This window comes from Benincasa hispida, chromosome 7, assembly GCF_009727055.1.
Source record: "Benincasa hispida cultivar B227 chromosome 7, ASM972705v1, whole genome shotgun sequence".
Lineage (NCBI taxonomy): Eukaryota > Viridiplantae > Streptophyta > Magnoliopsida > Cucurbitales > Cucurbitaceae > Benincasa > Benincasa hispida.
In genome coordinates this window covers 40,937,702-40,956,783 of record NC_052355.1, presented here as the reverse complement: position 1 = coordinate 40,956,783, position 19,082 = coordinate 40,937,702, and the positions used below count along the sequence as shown (strand labels likewise).

At 32.2% G+C, this 19,082-nt stretch overlaps 2 protein-coding genes across 3 annotated transcripts; one reads left to right on the top strand and one right to left on the bottom strand.

Annotated features, from left to right (window-relative positions):
* Nucleotides 1–12,718: 12,718 nt before the first annotated feature.
* On the top strand, nt 12,719–14,560 carry LOC120082251 (homologous-pairing protein 2 homolog). The gene is made up of 6 exons (XM_039037533.1): nt 12,719–12,820; nt 12,961–12,986; nt 13,425–13,692; nt 13,821–13,891; nt 14,008–14,196; nt 14,270–14,560. The coding sequence occupies exons 1-6, from the start codon at nt 12,793–12,795 to the stop codon at nt 14,366–14,368; spliced, it is 681 nt and encodes a 226-aa protein (XP_038893461.1). The 5' UTR covers nt 12,719–12,792; the 3' UTR covers nt 14,369–14,560.
* Nucleotides 14,561–14,795: 235 nt separating this feature from the next.
* Nucleotides 14,796–17,187, bottom strand: LOC120082250. Of its 2 annotated transcripts, none has more exons than XM_039037531.1 (5): nt 16,725–17,187; nt 16,496–16,599; nt 16,209–16,380; nt 15,973–16,095; nt 14,796–15,891 (listed from the first exon to the last, which is right to left on the bottom strand). In XM_039037531.1, the coding sequence occupies exons 1-5, from the start codon at nt 16,908–16,910 to the stop codon at nt 15,178–15,180; spliced, it is 1,299 nt and encodes a 432-aa protein (XP_038893459.1). In that variant the 5' UTR covers nt 16,911–17,187; the 3' UTR covers nt 14,796–15,177. The 2 variants fall into 2 exon arrangements, with proteins under 2 accessions (XP_038893459.1, XP_038893458.1); XM_039037530.1 differs by having other exon boundaries at nt 14,796–15,897; nt 16,725–17,179.
* Nucleotides 17,188–19,082: the final 1,895 nt, after the last annotated feature.

The following is a 19,082-nucleotide window of genomic DNA, read 5'->3' as shown; positions in this document are numbered from 1 at the left end:
TCGAAATAAACGTGCCAACTTGTTTTATGCTAGAGACCCAAGTACAAAAATCCCTCTATTTAAAAGTTTCGAGTTTTTTAAGTTAATTAGAAAAAGGGGTGAATTTCAAACTATTTAGAAAAATAGGGTTTTTTTTTTTTTTTGCTTTTAATAGAATGTGTTTCTTAGAAAAACGCATTTACATTGGAACTTGTGCCATCATAAATTTTTTTTAACACAAGTTCGATGATTGATGAAGATTTAACGATTTTGTTTGTATATTTATATTTTAATGCAGCTATTGTTAAAAAGTTTTTGCCAACACTCCACCTGGGATCAAATCTCATTATTTTCCCTTCCTTGAAAATTTTAATCTTAAATATTAATAATCCTATAATTTTGCAAGAAAAAAATATATAATTAATTCATCATTTTTATTTGATGTTATAATAACTAAAATCATATTTTAGTAGTGGTTAAATTTTAATTTAAATACTAAATACAAATTCGAAAAGTATTTAATTTTTTTATGCTTAAAAATATATATATTTTTAATTTAAAGTGTATGCTATGGATTTGAAAGTCAAATTAGACTTTTGAATACTCTACTCTAAAAGTAGTCGAACTAAAAAAAATAATTAATAGTTAAATGATAATTTAAATACTAAAATATCAATCATTTTAAAGTATAATATAAAAGAACTAATATATCATTAAAATAAACAACGTGCAGTCAATAAATAAAAACACTTGAACACCTTTAATATCTCAATATTTAAATTATATTTTAAATATTATTTTATTAAAATAAAATTATATAGAAACCTAATTCACTAATTATACATTTTTGTGATATCATTACTGTTTAAAATAAAATTAAAACATGTTATTGTGGTTTTTGTTACTATAAATAAAATTATAAAGTTTCTTGATATATTAATCATTACTTTTTATATATTGTCACATTAGAAATATAAAGAGAAATAAATTTATAACTTTTTAAGAATTATCTAAGGACATCGATATTTTTATCAATATTTTCATAAAACTAAGATTTCTATATTTTCATCAACATCGATATTTTAAACTTTGGTGGATATAATAATTATAATTTTTCTCACTAATATTGTTTAAAAAAAAAATCAATAGTGAAATCGTAATATTTTGAAATCAAGATATCCAATTGAAACAAAATTCAAATTTGAAAGGTAAATTTGTAACATCAAAAAATTGAATGACTGAATTGAAACCAAACTTACTCAAAATTGAATAATTAAAAATGTAATATTTCGAAACATATAAACCATATATAAATTAGATTCAAGATTTAGAGATCACTCATATTTTTCTGGTAGAAAAATAACCTAAGTAGAACGAAAAAATGGTTTAAAGGAAAAGGAAGATAGGTAAACAAAAGGGTTAATAAAAAAATTTAAGTTTTTTAAAAAAAGGAAAAAAAAAGAAAAAGAAAAATGAAATTGTAACGGTCTAACCGAAGTTAACGGGAATAGATTAAAAAAGGAAAAAAATAAAAAAATAAAAAGGTGAAATGCACTAAATAACCCCATTGCTCTAAATAATTTTGAAACAACCCCTTTTCCCCATTTTTTTTCTTTTCTAAAAACATCCCTTTTTATCCAATTAACCCAGTTTCGGCGATCCAATCTGACTGATTATTAATTTAATTTGGTAAAGTACTTACTGATAGTGTGATAATAATATATAGCTGTTTTATATCTACTTTTTGTTCCATTTGGAGTTGTTTCGGACAGATTTAATTGGTTTATTTAGGGCATCTTCTTACAAACGATTGTTATGTATTGTATTGTATAAATAAATAAATAAAACCCTTAAACTTGAATCACAATTGATTTAGGCTTAGTTTGATATTGTTGTATCATTTAAAATAATCGTTGATAACTGTACTTATAAAAAAATTAGCTATTAAATGAAGTGAATTGATGTTTGGTAAATTTCTCTTAAATTTATAAAAGGAAATAGGTTGTAGTGTTTGATAAATAAATAAATTTATAAAATAGAGTTACAAATAACTTTATTTTTTTAATCTAAAATTTTAAAATGATATATTTGATTTGTTATAGGTTAATTTTTAACATTGAGGAAAATAGCTCGATATGATATATTTTTTTAAAAAAATTGACGCATTTAACTCATAAAAATTAGAAATAGATTTGATTATATGATAAATGGATAGGTATATAAAATAAATCTTATTTTTAAAATATAAAATTGAAAGTTTACTATCCATTAAAAAATTTATCTGATTTTAGAGGAATCTAAAAGTTAATAGGATACTATTTTAAAATAGACATGAAATTAATTTTTCAAAATGATTTTAACAAAATTGAATCATCACTTCTACCTCTCCCAAAAGTAATCCCAAATGGACGTTTAAACGTTCACACCTCATAAATGTTACACGAGTATTTAAGTGGATATCAATACTAGGATTTTTCACCTGCGATCCAAATATTTTTTTTAAAAAAAAAAAAAAAGAAGAAGAAGAAGAAGAAGTTATATTAACACCCCAGTTTTTTTCCATTTGAGATCAACAAGAGGTTGTGTATATCTGTTTATTATATGAAGAATTTTGAGTGACTTTTGGAGCTAGCAAAGATTAAGTATAAACCTAGTTTGGTAACTATTTTTTTTTAAAAAAAATGAGCCTATATCATCCACATTTTTTACCATGATTTCCATCTTTTTTAAGTACAATAGTTGAATTCTCAATCAAATTTTAAAACAAACAATTTTTTGAAAGCTGCTTTTTTTATTTCTCAAAATTTAGCTTGGTTTTTTAAATCATTGGTGAAAAGTAAATAAATAAAAAAAAAATTTGGAGGTGAAAATAGTGTGTCTATAGGCTTAATTTTCAGAAATAAAAACAAAAAACAAAATGATTACCTAAGAGGCCATAACTTTTCATTTTTTATATTTTGTTCTGTAAACTATATAACAAAGTAATTAGGTATTTTTTCTTTAATGTTCATCTGCTCGACATCCGTATTAGTTAATTTATGTGACTCAAACAACGTATGCATACTGTTGGGGTTGATGCCCTAAATCTCGTAGGGTCCTATAGTTTGTAATGGTAATGTACAAACATATTATTTATGTAATAAAATATGTGATGTTTTATTTCAAGATTAGTTGCATTAACCACAAACCAATAAACTAACATCCATGGTTGTCTTATAACTTCAAAATGTATGTAGAGACATACGGATGGATTATGTTTAAGTAATAACCTAAATGGTCTATAGTAGATAGATATGGCTGGATACATTTTCCTTGTGACACTATGAGTATGACCCGCTTTATAGGTGTTACAATTGTTGTAAAGTGCTACAAATGATCTGATTCTAATCATTTATGTGGAGAGATGTGAGCGGGAATATTCTATACAAAAGAGTTTGTATAAGACCGGACCACGATGCTGGGATTGTCCTAAACTCGCTGTTTGTAAATGTTGGTAACATATTTTATTTATCAATAAAAATATTGTTGAATATTTTATTCAATAAATTATTGTTGATATTACATTCTTTTATGAAAATCCAATAAAACAAATTCATGGCTATAACATGAATACTTTAACTTTATATGGCGACATAAAAATGAAGGAAATCGTGCACGAGAATTTCCATGAGCAACGGAAAGATCATTCCAAATTACAATCATATATGAACTTTACAAATTATAGTCATAAATAGAAACATACGGTTATGCATTCATTACAGAAATTACAGCATGATAATACAAATACTCAAGAAGAAATGCTACACACATTTGTAGACTCATCTCCACGCTCCTTGATCATGAACGCTCGAACACAGCAACCTCTAATCGTTCAACATGACAGCTACACTATATAAACACCGCGCACTCGAACTCAGCGATCGCCTTGATCACAAACACCCCAACAACACGAACGGCCTCCACAGAATCTCGACGGCGTCGAGTTGAGTATGACATCACCAAGAAGGCTACCTTGGTATTCTCGGTATGAGAATCCATAGGGTGGGCTCTTTGTGGACTTGGTTTGAGGCAGAAGACGGAGGAAACAACAATCGTATAAATGATTGAGCAAGTGGGAGAAGACAAAACCTATCGTATAAGTTGATGCCCAATCGTTTAGCAAAAGCTAAGTGATCGTTTAGCTCATCGCTTAGCTGCGTGTTTGTTGCCTACAAATACTACACGATCATTTAGCTTGCTCCAAGTTGTTGCTTAGTAAATCCTATTTACTTGACAACTTTCATTCCATGAGATTATTTTCCGAGAGAGAAAATCTCAAGCTTACCAAAACTTACTAAAATTAGGAAAATAATTTCCCTTTTATCTCACGGCTACCATGAAACCACCAATAACCTCTCACTCAATTGGTTATTAGAGAAAATGAATTAATTATCCAATAATTAATATTATTATAAATATAAATGATAACTAACTTATCATACTACATTTATAACCTATAGTTTTAATATTTCATCTTATGAAACATATAAACCATAACTCTTTTTCTATTCCCTGGCATTTAATGTAAATTTCATTTATATTAACCTTCCACTTGATGTATCTCATCATACCGATCGTATCATATATAATCGAATTACCTCTTGTCAATTTGAACATTTCAAATCAACACCAAGAACTGATCCTCAACTGAATCCATTGAGCTACCAAGGGGACCTTATGGACCTATAGCTCAAAGCTTCAATGGTACATGAGTAACTGACTAAACTCTTTAGTCACGGGATCCACCATCCGTTAACTATCAAACACTCCACTAAAGACCGACAACTGAACTCTCCTTACCACATAAATATTTTGTGTCCATCTTAACCAATCAGAAGTGCGAAAACCTTTCATAGATCGCTCATAAGTACAGCTGGGCCAATAACCGTTATGCCTCTGTAGTTACATCTAACTCCTTAAGTACCAGTGATCTCTCTAATGAACATAAGTCATAGTTCTACTATGACTGAGTCCCCTCTTCCAATGAGAAGCCGAGGCCACTATGTTCAAGCCCTGGAATCAGCCCTTAAGGGAGCAATCTCTCTACTTATCCCTGCTTCAGGAAAGAAGTGAATTCCATCTTGTGTATTGAGTTCCCAGCTCCCAAATCAGACAAGTCCCCAAAAAGGTAGGCATGTTGGGTTGGCAATCTGGTCACTCTCACCCATACTAATCACAGAACTGCCCTTAAAAGCAGGAGTTCCCAAAACACTCAGGATTGAGGTCATGTCACCTATGGTTATTTAAGTGAGATGTAAGTCTCTAGTATCAATGGCATTATATACAGAGTCTAGTCATCGAGTGGTCCGGTCTTATACAAACTCTTTGTATAAGACATTCTCGCTCGCAAGTCTCCACATGAATGGTCAGGATCTACCATCTATAGTAGTTTACAACATTTGCAAACCTCTACAAAGTGGGCCGAATCTGTAGTGTCACCAAGATCAAGTATCCGACCTTAATCCTTATACTATATACCTATTTAAGTTATCACTTAAGGCATGATCCACTTGTATATCACATATACATGCTTAAGTTCACATAAGATAACCAAGGAGATTTGTTTATTGGATATGAGTAAATGCCATAATGAAAATAACATTTATTTTACTCATCAAACAATGTGTATCATTACAAACAACGAGACTCCGGGAGAATTAGGATACCAATCCCAACAAAAATATGATCAAGTTTTAGTATGTAGCCAAAATGCTTTATAAGTATATGGATGAGAATGGGTACCTCATCCCGGTGACGCTATTGGACTCAGAACATTTTGTATACTAATACAAATAACATGATCTAAAAATCATTCATGTGGAGACATATGAGTGTGGGCATTCTGTGCAATGAGTTTGCATAAGATCGGACCTCGAAATAGTCACTTTTCTTTATAACAACCATTTACTGTTAAAAGCTATTTCAAACTCAATGACCTAGAGTAACTCGATCTTAATCCTGAACTAACTATGAACTCTTGTTTATTCGGTATTATCCTTTGATCTGCATAGGTGAGAGTAGTCCAACAACACTGCTCAATAAGTCTCCCATATTGGAAATAAGACTGAATAGATAGTTGGGGAATATAGCTTTGCAATAGAAATTCACTCCTACCTGACTTCAGGTTAGCAGATAGGTTGTTCTCTTAAGTGTTGATGCCTAGTCTTGAACAACGGGGCCTCGTCCTCTCATGAAAGAGAGGGTTATGGTTTATAAGTTGGACTATAAGTCAATTGTTCAATGGAGGATTAGTGGGAGCTTAAGGTGTTGGGTTTTATGTCCTAAAAACTCTCAGTTTGTAAAATGATAAACATTTTCTATTTTCAATATACTTATTATTGATCTCATAAATTGTATGAAAGTCTAAATCCAATAAACTAAGACCCATGATTATTATATGAGTACTTGAACTTTATGTGGAGACATAAGAGTGGATCGGGTTTGAGTAAGTAGTAAAACTGATCTATGGTATATGAATGAGGTTGGGCACCTTATTTTGGTAACACCATTGGATACGGCCTACTCTGTAGTTGTTACAAAGAGTTGTAAAGTGCGACATACGATGTGATCTTAATTCGTACATGTTATGACATGAGTAGGGGCGTCCTATGCAATGAGTTTGCATAAGATCAGGACCAAGAAATAAGTTACTCTTACTTTATAACGCTGTTTACTGGTTAAGACTGACTATTTCACCTAGATGACCTAGGTAACTTGATCTTAATCCTGAGCTAACTATGAACTCCTGTTTATTTGGGATTGCTCTTAGATTTGCATAGTTTAAGGTTGGTTCAACAGTGCCGGCTCAATAAGATTGCCATTTTAGGGGTAAGACTGGATAGATAGCTGGGGACATAGGGTGCAAGATGGAGTTCACGCCTACCAATTTAGAGATAAGAGAAAGGTTGTTCTCTTAAGTATTGAATCCAGGTCTTGAACAAGGGGCCTCACCCTCTCACTAGACTGAGAGAGTTTGGTTTAGTGATGGATCACAAACCAGTTGTTCATTAGAGGATCAAGTAGGACTTGAGGAATAGGACGTAATCTCGGGGTAAAACCAAATATTTGACCCAACCGTTATACGAACAACCTGTGAAGGGCTCGACTTGCTGATTATGGTATAAATCATGTGGACATAATATATCTACAGTGAGAGGAGTGCAACTATGCGCTTTAGTGGAGTGACCCATTTGTTAACGAATGGAGATTAATTTGGTCTAATAAGTTTAGCCAATTAATCTCAGATCATTGGAGCCCATAATCTATAGGTCCACGAGGTCCCCCTACTAGCTCTAGAATAACGTGATAAGTAAATTTGAAACGTTCAAATTAGAATTAAGGAAATTTGTAATATATTGAGATATAATTATGTTTAATTTTAGAATTAAACGGCATAGGAGAATTATTAATATGATTTAATATATAAGGATTGTTTTAAATTTAATTAAAGATGGATATGTGTTAAAATTAATTTAATATTTGATATTAAATTAATTAAGTTTTATTTAATAATTAATTTATGAAATTAATTAATTTTTCATTTTTAAAATCAAATAGATTTTTTAAATCAAAATTTTATTTTTAAGATAAATTTGAGAAATTGGAAAACTAAAACACAAAATGGAAAAATGAGTTTTTCCATTATCCATTTTTGAAGTAGCTCACACATGAAGCAACTTCTTGCCTTTGTCTTCTCCAAGCATGAGCTGCAACTCATGCAGCTCTTCTCTTTGCATGTTGATCTGCAATATAATGAAGAGATTGGAGTGAAAATCGGGCATACAATCAAAAGAGTTTTGAGAGAAAATTCGATTTGAAGAATGATTCTTCAATAAGGTTGCTGCAATGAGCTTTTCTCCTTCATCCCTTGATTCAAGCTTGTTTTGAGTCCCACAACTCAATCTAGAGCACCCAGAGAATAGTGGGGAAGATCTTGAGGTGGTCTACAACAAGATATGGAGAAGATTGCAGTTGGAGAAGAAGCTTTGAAGAAGTTCTACAAGAGGTATGTCTTGAAACCCATTTTTCTGCAGAAGCATGCTTTATATTATGCCAAAATTAGAGAATTTGAGTGCTTAGATGATCCTTGTGTTTCCGCTGCTGTTGATACAATCCTACATAAGGAGCAAGATGTATTTATAGGGATAAAACGGTAATCTTTGACACAACTGTAAATACGAACGACCTGTGAAGGGTTGACTTACCAATTATGGTTAAAATGGACAGAAATATAACTACAGTGAGAAGAGTGCAACTATCGAGCTATAGTGGAATGTCTTGGTAGTTAACAAATATTGATTAATTCGGTTTAAAGAGTTTAACCAATTAATTGCAAATCGTTGGAGCTCATGATCTGTAGGTCCATAAGGTCCCTCTACTAGCTCATATTTTGAATTAGTAAATTGAGTAATTTTGGTGAGATTTGAAATTAGGGTTTAGAATTTGAAATGTTCAAATTCAATTAGAGTTTCTATTAACTGTATTTGATACAATTGAAATGTTTAATTTTATCAAATTAAACAAGATTGGAGAATCGATTAATGTTTAAATTATAATTTAAATATTAATTATATGAAATTAAATTCACTGTAGTTAAATTGATGTTTTATTAATTTAATATTAGATATTAAATTAACAAAATTAATTAAAATATTTAATTAATTAGTTTTTATCTAAATTTAATTAATTGAATTAATTTTTATAAAACTAATTAACAAATAAATTCGTTTATTTATTTGATTTTAGAAATCATTTTTTGAAAATGCATTTTGGAAACATAGTGGAAATTTTCAAAAGTTGGAAATCTCCACTATGTGTGCAAACACCTTATTCATCCAATTCCAGTCAATCCATGAAGAATGAGCTGACCTCCATGCAAGCTTTGAGATTGCATGATGAAAGCTTTATAAATTAGAGTGTTTGGGCTGAATCATTAGCTAACCATTCAAAATTTCTACAAGAATTCTGTAGAATTCAAAACCCTCAGCAAATCCTCTTTAATTTTATCAGAACCAACTCAATTTAGTGTTTCCACCCCACAATCCTTGCAAATGAATAGTAGAGAAGATCTTTGTCATGGTCTACCTATAGATTGAAGCATATTCTCGTGGGGCTTAGCTGGTTGTGAAGAAGATTCATCAAAGGTATTATGTTCAGTAACCTCTCTTATGAAATAGTTTTTCTAAAGCATGTTTTAAACTCAAATTAAGTGTAATTAGAGTGCCTATTGATTCTGATTTTCTCCGTTGCATGTAAGTTTACTCCATCACACGAAATGTTTAGTCTTATTATATAATGTCATTCATAAAAGAGACTTACATTTCATCAGGATAATCATAGGTAACATGACTTGAATCCTGAATGAGTTGTGAACTTCTGTCTATGAGGGTGGTCCTTTGATTTGTATAGGTGAAAGTGACCAGATCTTCGACTTAACAAGCCTATTATTTTGAGGTTTCATCTGATTGGAAAGCTGGAAACACAACTACACAATAAGAAATTCACTCATTCTCCAATGTTGGGGCAAATAGATAAATTGTTCTCTTAAGGGCTGATTGGGCTTGAACAATGTGACGCCATACCTTCTCCTGACCCGAGAGGGGTCTAATCATACTTGGACTATGATTTAGGGTTCATTTGAGGGATCAATGGTACTTGAGAAGTTAGATGTAACTACAAGGGGCAAAACGGTAATTTTAGCCCAGCTGTACTTACGAGCAATTTGTGAAGGGTTTTCATACTATTGATTTGTTATATCAAATGGATACAAAAATACATATATAGTGCGAAGAGTGCAGCAGTCAGTATTTAGTGGAATGCCCGACAGTTAATGGATGGTGAATAATTTAATTAAAAAGGTTAATTAATTATTCGCGTACCATTGGAGCTTCATGCTACAGGTCCATGAGGTCCCCTCGATAGCTCAACGAGATTTAATGAGAACTAGTTTTTTGATTAATTTGAATTATTCAAATTAATCGAGGGAATTAATTATATATGATATAATTAATTAAATATTAATTATATGTGATATAATAATTAAATATTAATTAATATGTGATATAATTATTAGATATTTAATATCTATATGATAATACTTATAGTATTTATAAGAGGAAATAAATATTTGAATATGATTCCAATATTAATTATATGAATTAGATTCATATAATTAAATTTAATGGAAATGTGATTTATATTAAAAAGCCATTACTGAGAGAAAATTGAAACTATATGCTATATTGTATTTGATGTATATAAAAACTAATCGTTATATGTTTTAATGTGATATAATAATAGTTTATTATATGTATATAAATTAGTTATCATATAAAATATATATATATATTATATTATTGTTCGATTTGGTCTTTTTTTTTTTTTTTTTTTTTTTTTTTTTTTTTTTTTTTTTTACCAAAACTGAAAATCGAATCGGTACCCCTCAATTTGTCTTATAAGTGAATAAAAAACATCAATCTCTCCATCGGTTTCGAATCAAACTAAACCAGTATGGTTTCAGTTCAAAATGCTTTGATTATGATTTTAACCGATCGTTCACCAAATGTATTTTGAGATTGAGGTGAGATAAAGAAGAAGGTGAATGTGACATAATGAACAACGACGATGAAAACAATCGAAGTTAGATGCGACCAAAAAAAAAAAAAAGAAAAGAAAAGAAAGAAGAAGAAGTTGACAACGACAGAGACGGAAGCACATGAGCAAGAAGTTGTTGGCGACAAAGATCGTAACGCATGAGTGACGAATCAAGAAGTGAATCGACAACGACATTTAGGTGATAATACATGTAGAATAGGGTGGCAAGATGGTGCATGCAAAATAAAGAAGTCAGCGACCATAATGCGAGTGAAAGATATTGAGGGAGGGAGGAAAAAACCAGGGGAAGTGAAAGAAGGCGCGCACGTTGGTAGGGAAGAAAGAGACAAAATTGAAATTAGGATTTTGTTGTGGGTGAAAAGTGAATGTTTATTTAGCTAAATATGGAGACCAACCCATAGGGTCAGTCATGATGTCTAAGTATGGAGGCCAACCCTCAGAGACGATCATAGAGCTTGAGAAGGTAGATCCTATGAAAGTAAAGATTATGCTTGAGTATTGTACTGTTGCGCATGATTGAGTTACTAGTATAATAAATCCCACGATCTACAATGGTTAATGATGACTTGAATAATGATCCTAGGAGTTAATTAGTCAAATAACTGTTACGAAATCCATTTTTATATAATCGAGAGGGCTCGTGACATTTGAAATACGCTAACATACATTCCAACTTCTATACTCTCTAGCTCTCTCTCTAAACAATCATTGATTTGATTGTTGGAGTGTTAGTGACCAAGCACTACACTAGTGTGGGTTTCTATATTTTGCAGGGCTGTTGTTTGATTCTATCCCGAAAATTATAAATTCACCATTAATACCAAATTTCGATATCACACATCTTTCAAAAAGATATCTTGTTCGTTATTTCTTAGTTTATTTACTTATTATGTGGAGGCTAAAAGTTATTTAAGTAGACAATTTCTAAGTTAGATTATTTAAACGAGAGTTAAGATGGGAGGGTAGGTAAATTAATTATTGTTTTACTAGGTTCGGTTCGTTCTTATTAAAATTACATATTACCTAAAATTATTGATGACCGAGACCAAACCTCACAGTTTTCTAAATAGATAAACCAAGAAAGCCAAAACTTCCATAAAAATCAAACTAATCTAGTTGGTTTGGTCCTATTTGATCTAGTACGTCCATTTGAGTCGTTTTTTTAGCACCCATATATAGTATACCAATATACATTTGAAATGATGTTATCCATATTACAAAAAAATGTGCGTTAACATGTATGACAAAATAGACGCAAACAACGATTTATGTGTATCGATGTGGTATCACAATCAATCATTGATAGATATTTATCACTAATTGAGTATATAACTCAATGATAATTATTGATACATTTACTAATTTTCATGGGATCGAATGTACAAATTCATATACTTCACATGCACTAAAAAAATTGACGTTTATCACTTATTTTCAATTAAATTTATCATCCATTTATAATAATAAAAAAAAGAATTAACTAAATAAAGGATAAATTGATGGCATCCAACCTTTTTTTAGTAAGTGTTTGCATACTGATTTGTGATTAGCCATATCACAGAGCATACCATAACAACATAATAAAGAAGGATAGATAAGGGATATTTCACTTTGTTTTCATGTTCGTCTACCATTGATATATTATATTAATAGGATACAGAAAGGGAAAATGGCAATAATAGCAAAAATAAACAAATAAATAAATAAATAAATTTGCAAATCTAGTAATGGTCTTTTTAGTCTTGCAAATATAACAAAAAAGAATGATTTATGTTGTTTTATCATTATGATTTTGAACGTAATTACACGTATATCAGTAATATGTCTGATATACTCTATATTCGGAATATCAATCAAACTACACGTATATCGAATAATGAACATTCATCATAATACAATTAAATTTGTAATGTCACGATATATATAAATAATATAATTATATTTAAAATTGTTGAGGGTAGAGTTGAAATAATAAACAACAGGAAAATTATATTTAAAATTGTTGCTATTTTACAATTTTAGAAAATTATTTGTATGCGTGTATATATATTATTTTTAAAAATCCTATTTTAAGATATCTTTTATACTTCGGCTTCCCGAAGAAGCAAGAGAAAGCATTGGCAAAATTTCCCGCCCATTTCTCTGCACTTTACCCCATCAATGGCTCCCAAATCCGATAGCGCAGAAGGTGAACACTCGCATCGATCTTTTGAACTATTGCTCATATGATTTCCTAATTATGATTTTGATTTCAATTTTGAATTTATGATGTCTTCACGTAGAATTAAATCCTTCAATCCTAACTTCCTTCGTTCCTGAAATTTCCAGCGATCGTGCTCAACTTCGTAAATGAGGTACTTGTTTCATCACTATGCTTCACTGATTTCTTTGTTCATCCATTAACCGTTTGTAATTCTTCGATTCACTGGTTTACTTGCTTATTCTTCAAGTGCCTTTGTGTCGTCGTTTCCTCTCTTCTGCGCTTATTGCAGCGAGGTTTTACGCTGTGTTGTACTTATATCTTCCTGCTGTTTAGCTGTAACCCTAATTTGTACATAGAAGAACTTACTATCTTCCTCGATTGAGTGTTGGGTAAACAAAAACACTATTTAGAACTCATGTTATTTTCTCAAGGAGCGATTTGTTTCCGTGGACGTTCATTTCGCTGTTTTGTGCGTTTGCAGTTTCATTATGAAACTCTCGTGCACCACTATTGTCGGTTTTTTATTCTTTGGTGAGGTTTTTTGTGCTTTTCTTTTGAACGGAATTTGCCGTATTTTTGTATTGTTCAGCAAAATCGTCCATTAAACTCTCAAAATGCTGCTGATTCATTACAAAAGTTCAACCTCAAGAAAACGGCGGTGCAAAAGGCACTGGATGCCCTCGCCGATAGTGGACGGATTTCTTTCAAGGAGTATGGCAAGCAGAAGATATATATCGCTCGGCAAGACCAATTCCAGATCCCCAATAGCGAGGAACTTACTCAGATGAAGGAAGCAAACGCCAAACTGCAGCAACATCTAGACGAGCATAAAAAGGTTATTAGCCAGGTTGAGGAAGGTAATGAAACTCGTGAATTTCTAAGCAATCCTCAATAATGTAAATGTTATGCATCACTTAAGCCATTTCAATTATGGCATTCAAGTTTGGAGAAATGAAAATAATAGTGTCATGATCTTTTGAAACAGAGATCCGAACGTTGCAGTCAAACTTAACGCTGGAACAGATGCGGGAAAAAGAAGCTATGCTCAGAAAGGAGGTGTATAGATGCTAAATCAGATAGCTGTAACTTTACTTCATTCTCATTATTGATTGTGTTACCCTCTTTATGTGTTAATGTCTCAAAAAGTGGCTTGTTTTATAAATGCTTGTCAGGTTAAGGAATTGGAAGACAAATTGGAAATATTGCGCGGAGGTGTAACGTTGGTGAGCCCAGAAGACCGCAAAGCAATTGAGCAGATATTCTCTGAGAAATTAAGCCAGTGGCGAAAACGAAAAAGGATGTTCAAAGATATATGGGATGCTATTACTGAGAACTCACCTAAGGATCTAAAGGACTTTAAGGTTCCCTCTCGTTATTTTGCTATGCCCCGTTTTTATTAGAGTTGTTTAGATAAACTACTTTGTATTCTTGCAGGAAGAACTCGGCATTGAGTACGATGAAGATGTGGGCGTGAATTTGCAATCATTTAGCGACATGTTACCACAAAATCGAAAAAGGCCCAGGGGAAAGTGAGTGATACCATAAACTGGGGCATCCAACAGTAAGAGCAGCATGATTTGCTTATATTACTTTTCTTTATTCAGTCCGTGTTTAAAGGCAAATGCAAGTAGATTCTGTCTGCCTAGAGCTTGGCTTTTGTATCACGAATACTTATCAAGTTGCTTTTTGTTGATTCATGCAAAGTTGAAGGCACCATTTATTTACTATAGTACTGCGTAAAGAAACCGCCGTCCATGACACTGTTAGCTTCTGTAGAATGGGTTTTTACCGTATTCTCATATTAACTTGGTCAGTGAGGTTCTTTCCCTCAATTGACTGTGAACTAAACTTATAATCCTTGTGCAATAAAAGAGAGTGATGGTCTCTGCTGTTGTATGAACTCAAAAAGAAAGATTCATTTCTCATCTGCACTATGTTGTACAGCCTTTAGCCTCATGGGTGCCCAATAAAGATTCATTTCAGAGGAAAATAAGGAAATCAGTGTTCCATGCCTGAGATAGACGAAGAGGAAACTGAGATTATAAACCAGAATTGAATAGACAATAAGTTACTAAGATCGTAACTATATACTCGAGAGTTAAGATGACTAGATGAATCCCTACGTGAAGAGAATTTTATATGCCTTTAGGGAGGGGGCAAAGTTGATAAACTCCCAACTATTTCTATACCATTTCAACGGACAAAAAAGTAGATGTTCAGGAAAACTAATTTGAATATTTGCACACTATATCAAGCTTAAGGTTCTTAAAATAAATGAATCCTAATTACAAAATTTATTATCTTTAAACAGAGTCAATCAGGATGCAATATATTCAAGCTCCTCAGTGCCCACGGACATCTATTGTCGTTATAACAGCTTCATTCCCTATGCTTAAGTTTTGTGCAGTGTTTTTGTTATCAGATTCGTCATTGTTTGCTGTGATCTCTGCAGACTCTGATTCGATCTTGTGACACTCAAAGCACGAATTCCTCTCCTCAAGAGTTGAACTGCTGCTTTCTCCATTCCCAGCATCAACGTCACTCTCGTCAAAAGCCAAATCCTTCTCCAGCAAATCAATTATATTTATTGCTTCAATTGGAATCTCATTTTCCTTTAAACTAGCATCCCCTGCTTCCGAACTAGAAGAAGATATTGGCTGCTTCGATTCTATTCCACTTTCACTCTCTTCCGCTTCTATAGATGTACTTCCACCGTGAGTTTCCTTGTTTTCTGATTTCAATTCCATGTCAGCGTTCTTGGATTCAAGAGTTTCAGTGGATTTTCTTGGTTTTGAACTCGGACTACTCAGGTCATCATGATCGAGTGATTTAGATTGAGAGAGTTCCACAGCAGCTCTTGCTGCAGCTGCTGCATAAGCAGCCGACTCGAACGCTGCCTGAGCAGCATCTGCCACGTCTTTGTACTTCTTTCTTCCTCTCATTGAATCAGCATACCGATCGTCTTTCTCTATCTCTTCAGGTAAAATCTGAAAAACACTTTCCACTTTGGTTTCCTGCTGTGGTTGTTCCTTCTTCTCTTCTGCCACAACTCTCTCCTGCATCTATTTCGTAGGCAGTCAATAACTCAAACTTTTTTGTGGATAGCTACTTTCTATCTCATTAATTACATGCCATACCTCAGTTGAAACTTCATAAGCCTCCAAATCTTTCAAAGTAATGCCATGTTCAGAAGCAATTTGTTTAAGTAACTTCAATTTGATCTCCAAGCTCGATGGCCTAGCTGACAGCTTCTGAACTATCTGAAAAACCCCAAGATTACCACATCATTCAGTGAAAACAGCAAGGGAAAATTGGTATAAAAACACAAGCACCAGCCCTTCAATTGAAATGATCAGAACAAAGCATAACATACCATTGGACCAACAGCACAATTGTTGCGTAACTCAATAGCACGAGCAGTAAACTCCTTCCCAAAACGACTTGTAATAACTGAACGAATCTCTATAAGCTCTGGGAAATCCCCACATCTAGAAGATGCAAAAATCAAACCTGAAATTGCCTCCTTAATTTCTTCTGGACATTCTCTACATAATCATAATCAGACCCAATCCCATAGGTTATGTTCAAGGAAATCACGAGTTAACTCAAAAGGAAAAAAGAGAAAGCGAATGTTACACATTTACACCTTCATATACCAACCTCTCATGTTCAAGTAGCTTAATTCTTTCCAGTACAACCTCACAGTAACTCTCTATTATCGCATACGCATCCAGCAGTTTCTGGTCCTTAATCACTTGCTCCACCTGTCAAAAAACTTTGTATTAGGGACATTTCAATGCTTCTTTTGTGAAAATATGGACGGAAATTTAACAGGTTATGAAGCCCAAACCCAAGCTTAAAGGTATGAAAGAAAAACAAATGTTCTTACCCGAAAGAGGGCTCTCTCATGGTGGCCAAGCTGCAGCAACTGAACTACATCAGAACGAGCATGTGAGGCTCTAACCTGGCGCTGGTTTGCAAGAACAGCGAGCCGAGATATGGCCAAATTAACAAGAGCTTTGAACCTTGTGGTCTTGAAGCTTCTTCCCAGCAGTGCATCAAGCTTCTTTCCCATGATGTAAAATGTCCGAATGTTTCCGAGAGATCTTTGTTAGGAGAACTCCGACAACTTCTCCTTTCTTGGAGGGAAAGAGGCTTAAAATACACAGCCACGTCAATAGGAGAATTATGGGGGTTAGCCACTTGGACGCCAGATGGAACACAAAAGGAACATAAAAGTAAAAGACAGGTTTAGACTTTAGGTCTTTGAAAATCTGCAGTTTTTTATAATTCATCAACTACCAAGTTGCCTTATTTTGAATTGGGTCTTTCTCTAGATAATCATTTTTCATGCGCGGAAGAAAAAATGATGTTTAAATCGTTTAAATTACTTTTTTATTTAGTACCATAAATTTCAAGATTCAAGATCTGTAATTAGTGAAAACGAGAAAAGTTTCCCATCAGTCAATATTAAATACCAATTTCTTCTCTTAATGATCGATGATCACATTTATGATAGTCAACAAGTGTGTATATATATCAATTTCAGATGTGGGCACAAGAACGGACAAAATTTAGATATAAAATGTCGTAATAATTACAAGTACATGAAACGTGTAAGAAAAAAGGGGATGGTTTGACGAGGTTGGCGTGTAAAAAACACAAAATAAAGATCAGAGTAAACAACGGGCAGAAGGGTCTTTCCAATGAACCCATATTCTTAGAAAGTGTTGGATTTTCCCATTTTTCAACGAAAATTGTCAAAACCTGTAGTAAAGATTGAAAAGAATGGATGCAATTAAATTATTATGATTACCGTAAAAATAAAGAAAAATGGAATCAACTTTTTCATCAACTTTTATGAAGACAAGAAGACCAACTGAACTTGTCCAATAATATTTCGTACCTAACAAAATACCTATCGCCCATAATTCCTTGGTTACGACTTTAACGTATCAGCCGTAATGATTAGAAAAATCTGTTTTCTGCTGGGTGGTGCATAAATTCACATGTCCCAGTGGGAAAATTGAGGTCAATGGAGGGTAAAAGGTTAAAATAATGATACCAAAACCATCTTTTTCCTATTGATAGACTTATCACCTTATTAATTAATTTTTTATTTTTTGAAAGGAGAGGTGATTGGGTCAATTACGCCAACCAGTCTTGCTGTAAATGCAAATCCAAGTATGCAGGCAAATTACAAGAGTTTTCTCAACGACTTTTTCTGACGATTAACGCAACAACAAATTTCACGGATGTTGCCTCTTGCTTTTAAAACCAAAATATCAACGAAATACTATAAATTTACACTTTTAGTCCTCTGGCACCCGTGGATTACAATTATGCCCTTTCTCCTTCTCATTTTGTCATTAACCCCCTTTTATAGTCAAGTTTCGTAATTTTCACTACTACCAAAAATAGCCTTTTTATTATTATGTTATGTAAAATAAATTGGTAAATTTTTAAATAACAAACAAGTTTGAGGAAAAATTTCTAATTAAAATGGATAAAAATTTCTACCACGAATTTTTATTTTTTGACTTCATTTGATAACCATTTGATCATTTATTTTTCAAAATGAAACTTATAAACGATCACTTCCTCTTATAGATTCTTGTGCTTTCTTTTCCTATGATGTTTTTAAAAGTTGAAGATCATTATAAAAAATAGGTAAGAAAGCAAATACAATTTTAAAGAACTTAAAACCAAAATCCAAGACCCCATTTAGCAACCATTTGATTTTTTATTTTTTATTTTTAAAAATTAAGTCTATAAATACCACTTCCACATTCAAATTTCTTCTAATGTTATCTATTTTTTACCAATGATTTAAATAATAAAAGAATAACTTTTCAAAACTTATTTTATTTTTAAATTTTGATTAAAAATTCAACCATTGTACTTAAAGGAAGATGCAAACCATTGTAAGAAATAGGAAGAAAAAAAAGGACCTAATTTTTAAAAACCAAAAACCAAAAACCAAATAATTATCAAACAAAGATCTAAATAGTAATCAAACGTGCCTTTAGACCTTGGTTTCCTCTCTGTCATCTTTTTTTCGTTTCTTTTCTTTTCTTTTTTTTTTCTATGCGGTCACAAATGAAATATCTTTTAGACATTGAGTTAGTACATAGTAAAGGTTCATCCTAGATGAAGAATACCAAACTCGAAGAGCAAATTGTTAGTCATTGGGGATCTGATAGGAACCAAAGAGAGATGTTTCTTGAAGGTGAAACCTTACCAACAA

Bases quoted from the DNA above. Each gene is read 5' to 3' on its own strand.
- LOC120082251 (XM_039037533.1), top strand. From the start codon at position 12,793: ATGGCTCCCAAATCCGATAGCGCAGAAG. The intron at 13,693-13,820 runs GTAATGAAACTC...CTTTTGAAACAG, and splicing joins TATTAGCCAGGTTGAGGAAG to AGATCCGAACGTTGCAGTCA. The intron at 13,892-14,007 runs GTGTATAGATGC...AATGCTTGTCAG, and splicing joins AAGCTATGCTCAGAAAGGAG to GTTAAGGAATTGGAAGACAA.
- LOC120082250 (XM_039037530.1), bottom strand. From the start codon at position 16,910: ATGGGAAAGAAGCTTGATGCACTGCTGGGAAGAAGCTTCAAGACCACA. The intron at 16,600-16,724 runs GTAAGAACATTT...GTTTTTTGACAG, and splicing joins ATGAGAGAGCCCTCTTTCGG to GTGGAGCAAGTGATTAAGGA. The intron at 16,381-16,495 runs GTTGGTATATGA...ATGATTATGTAG, and splicing joins AAGCTACTTGAACATGAGAG to AGAATGTCCAGAAGAAATTA.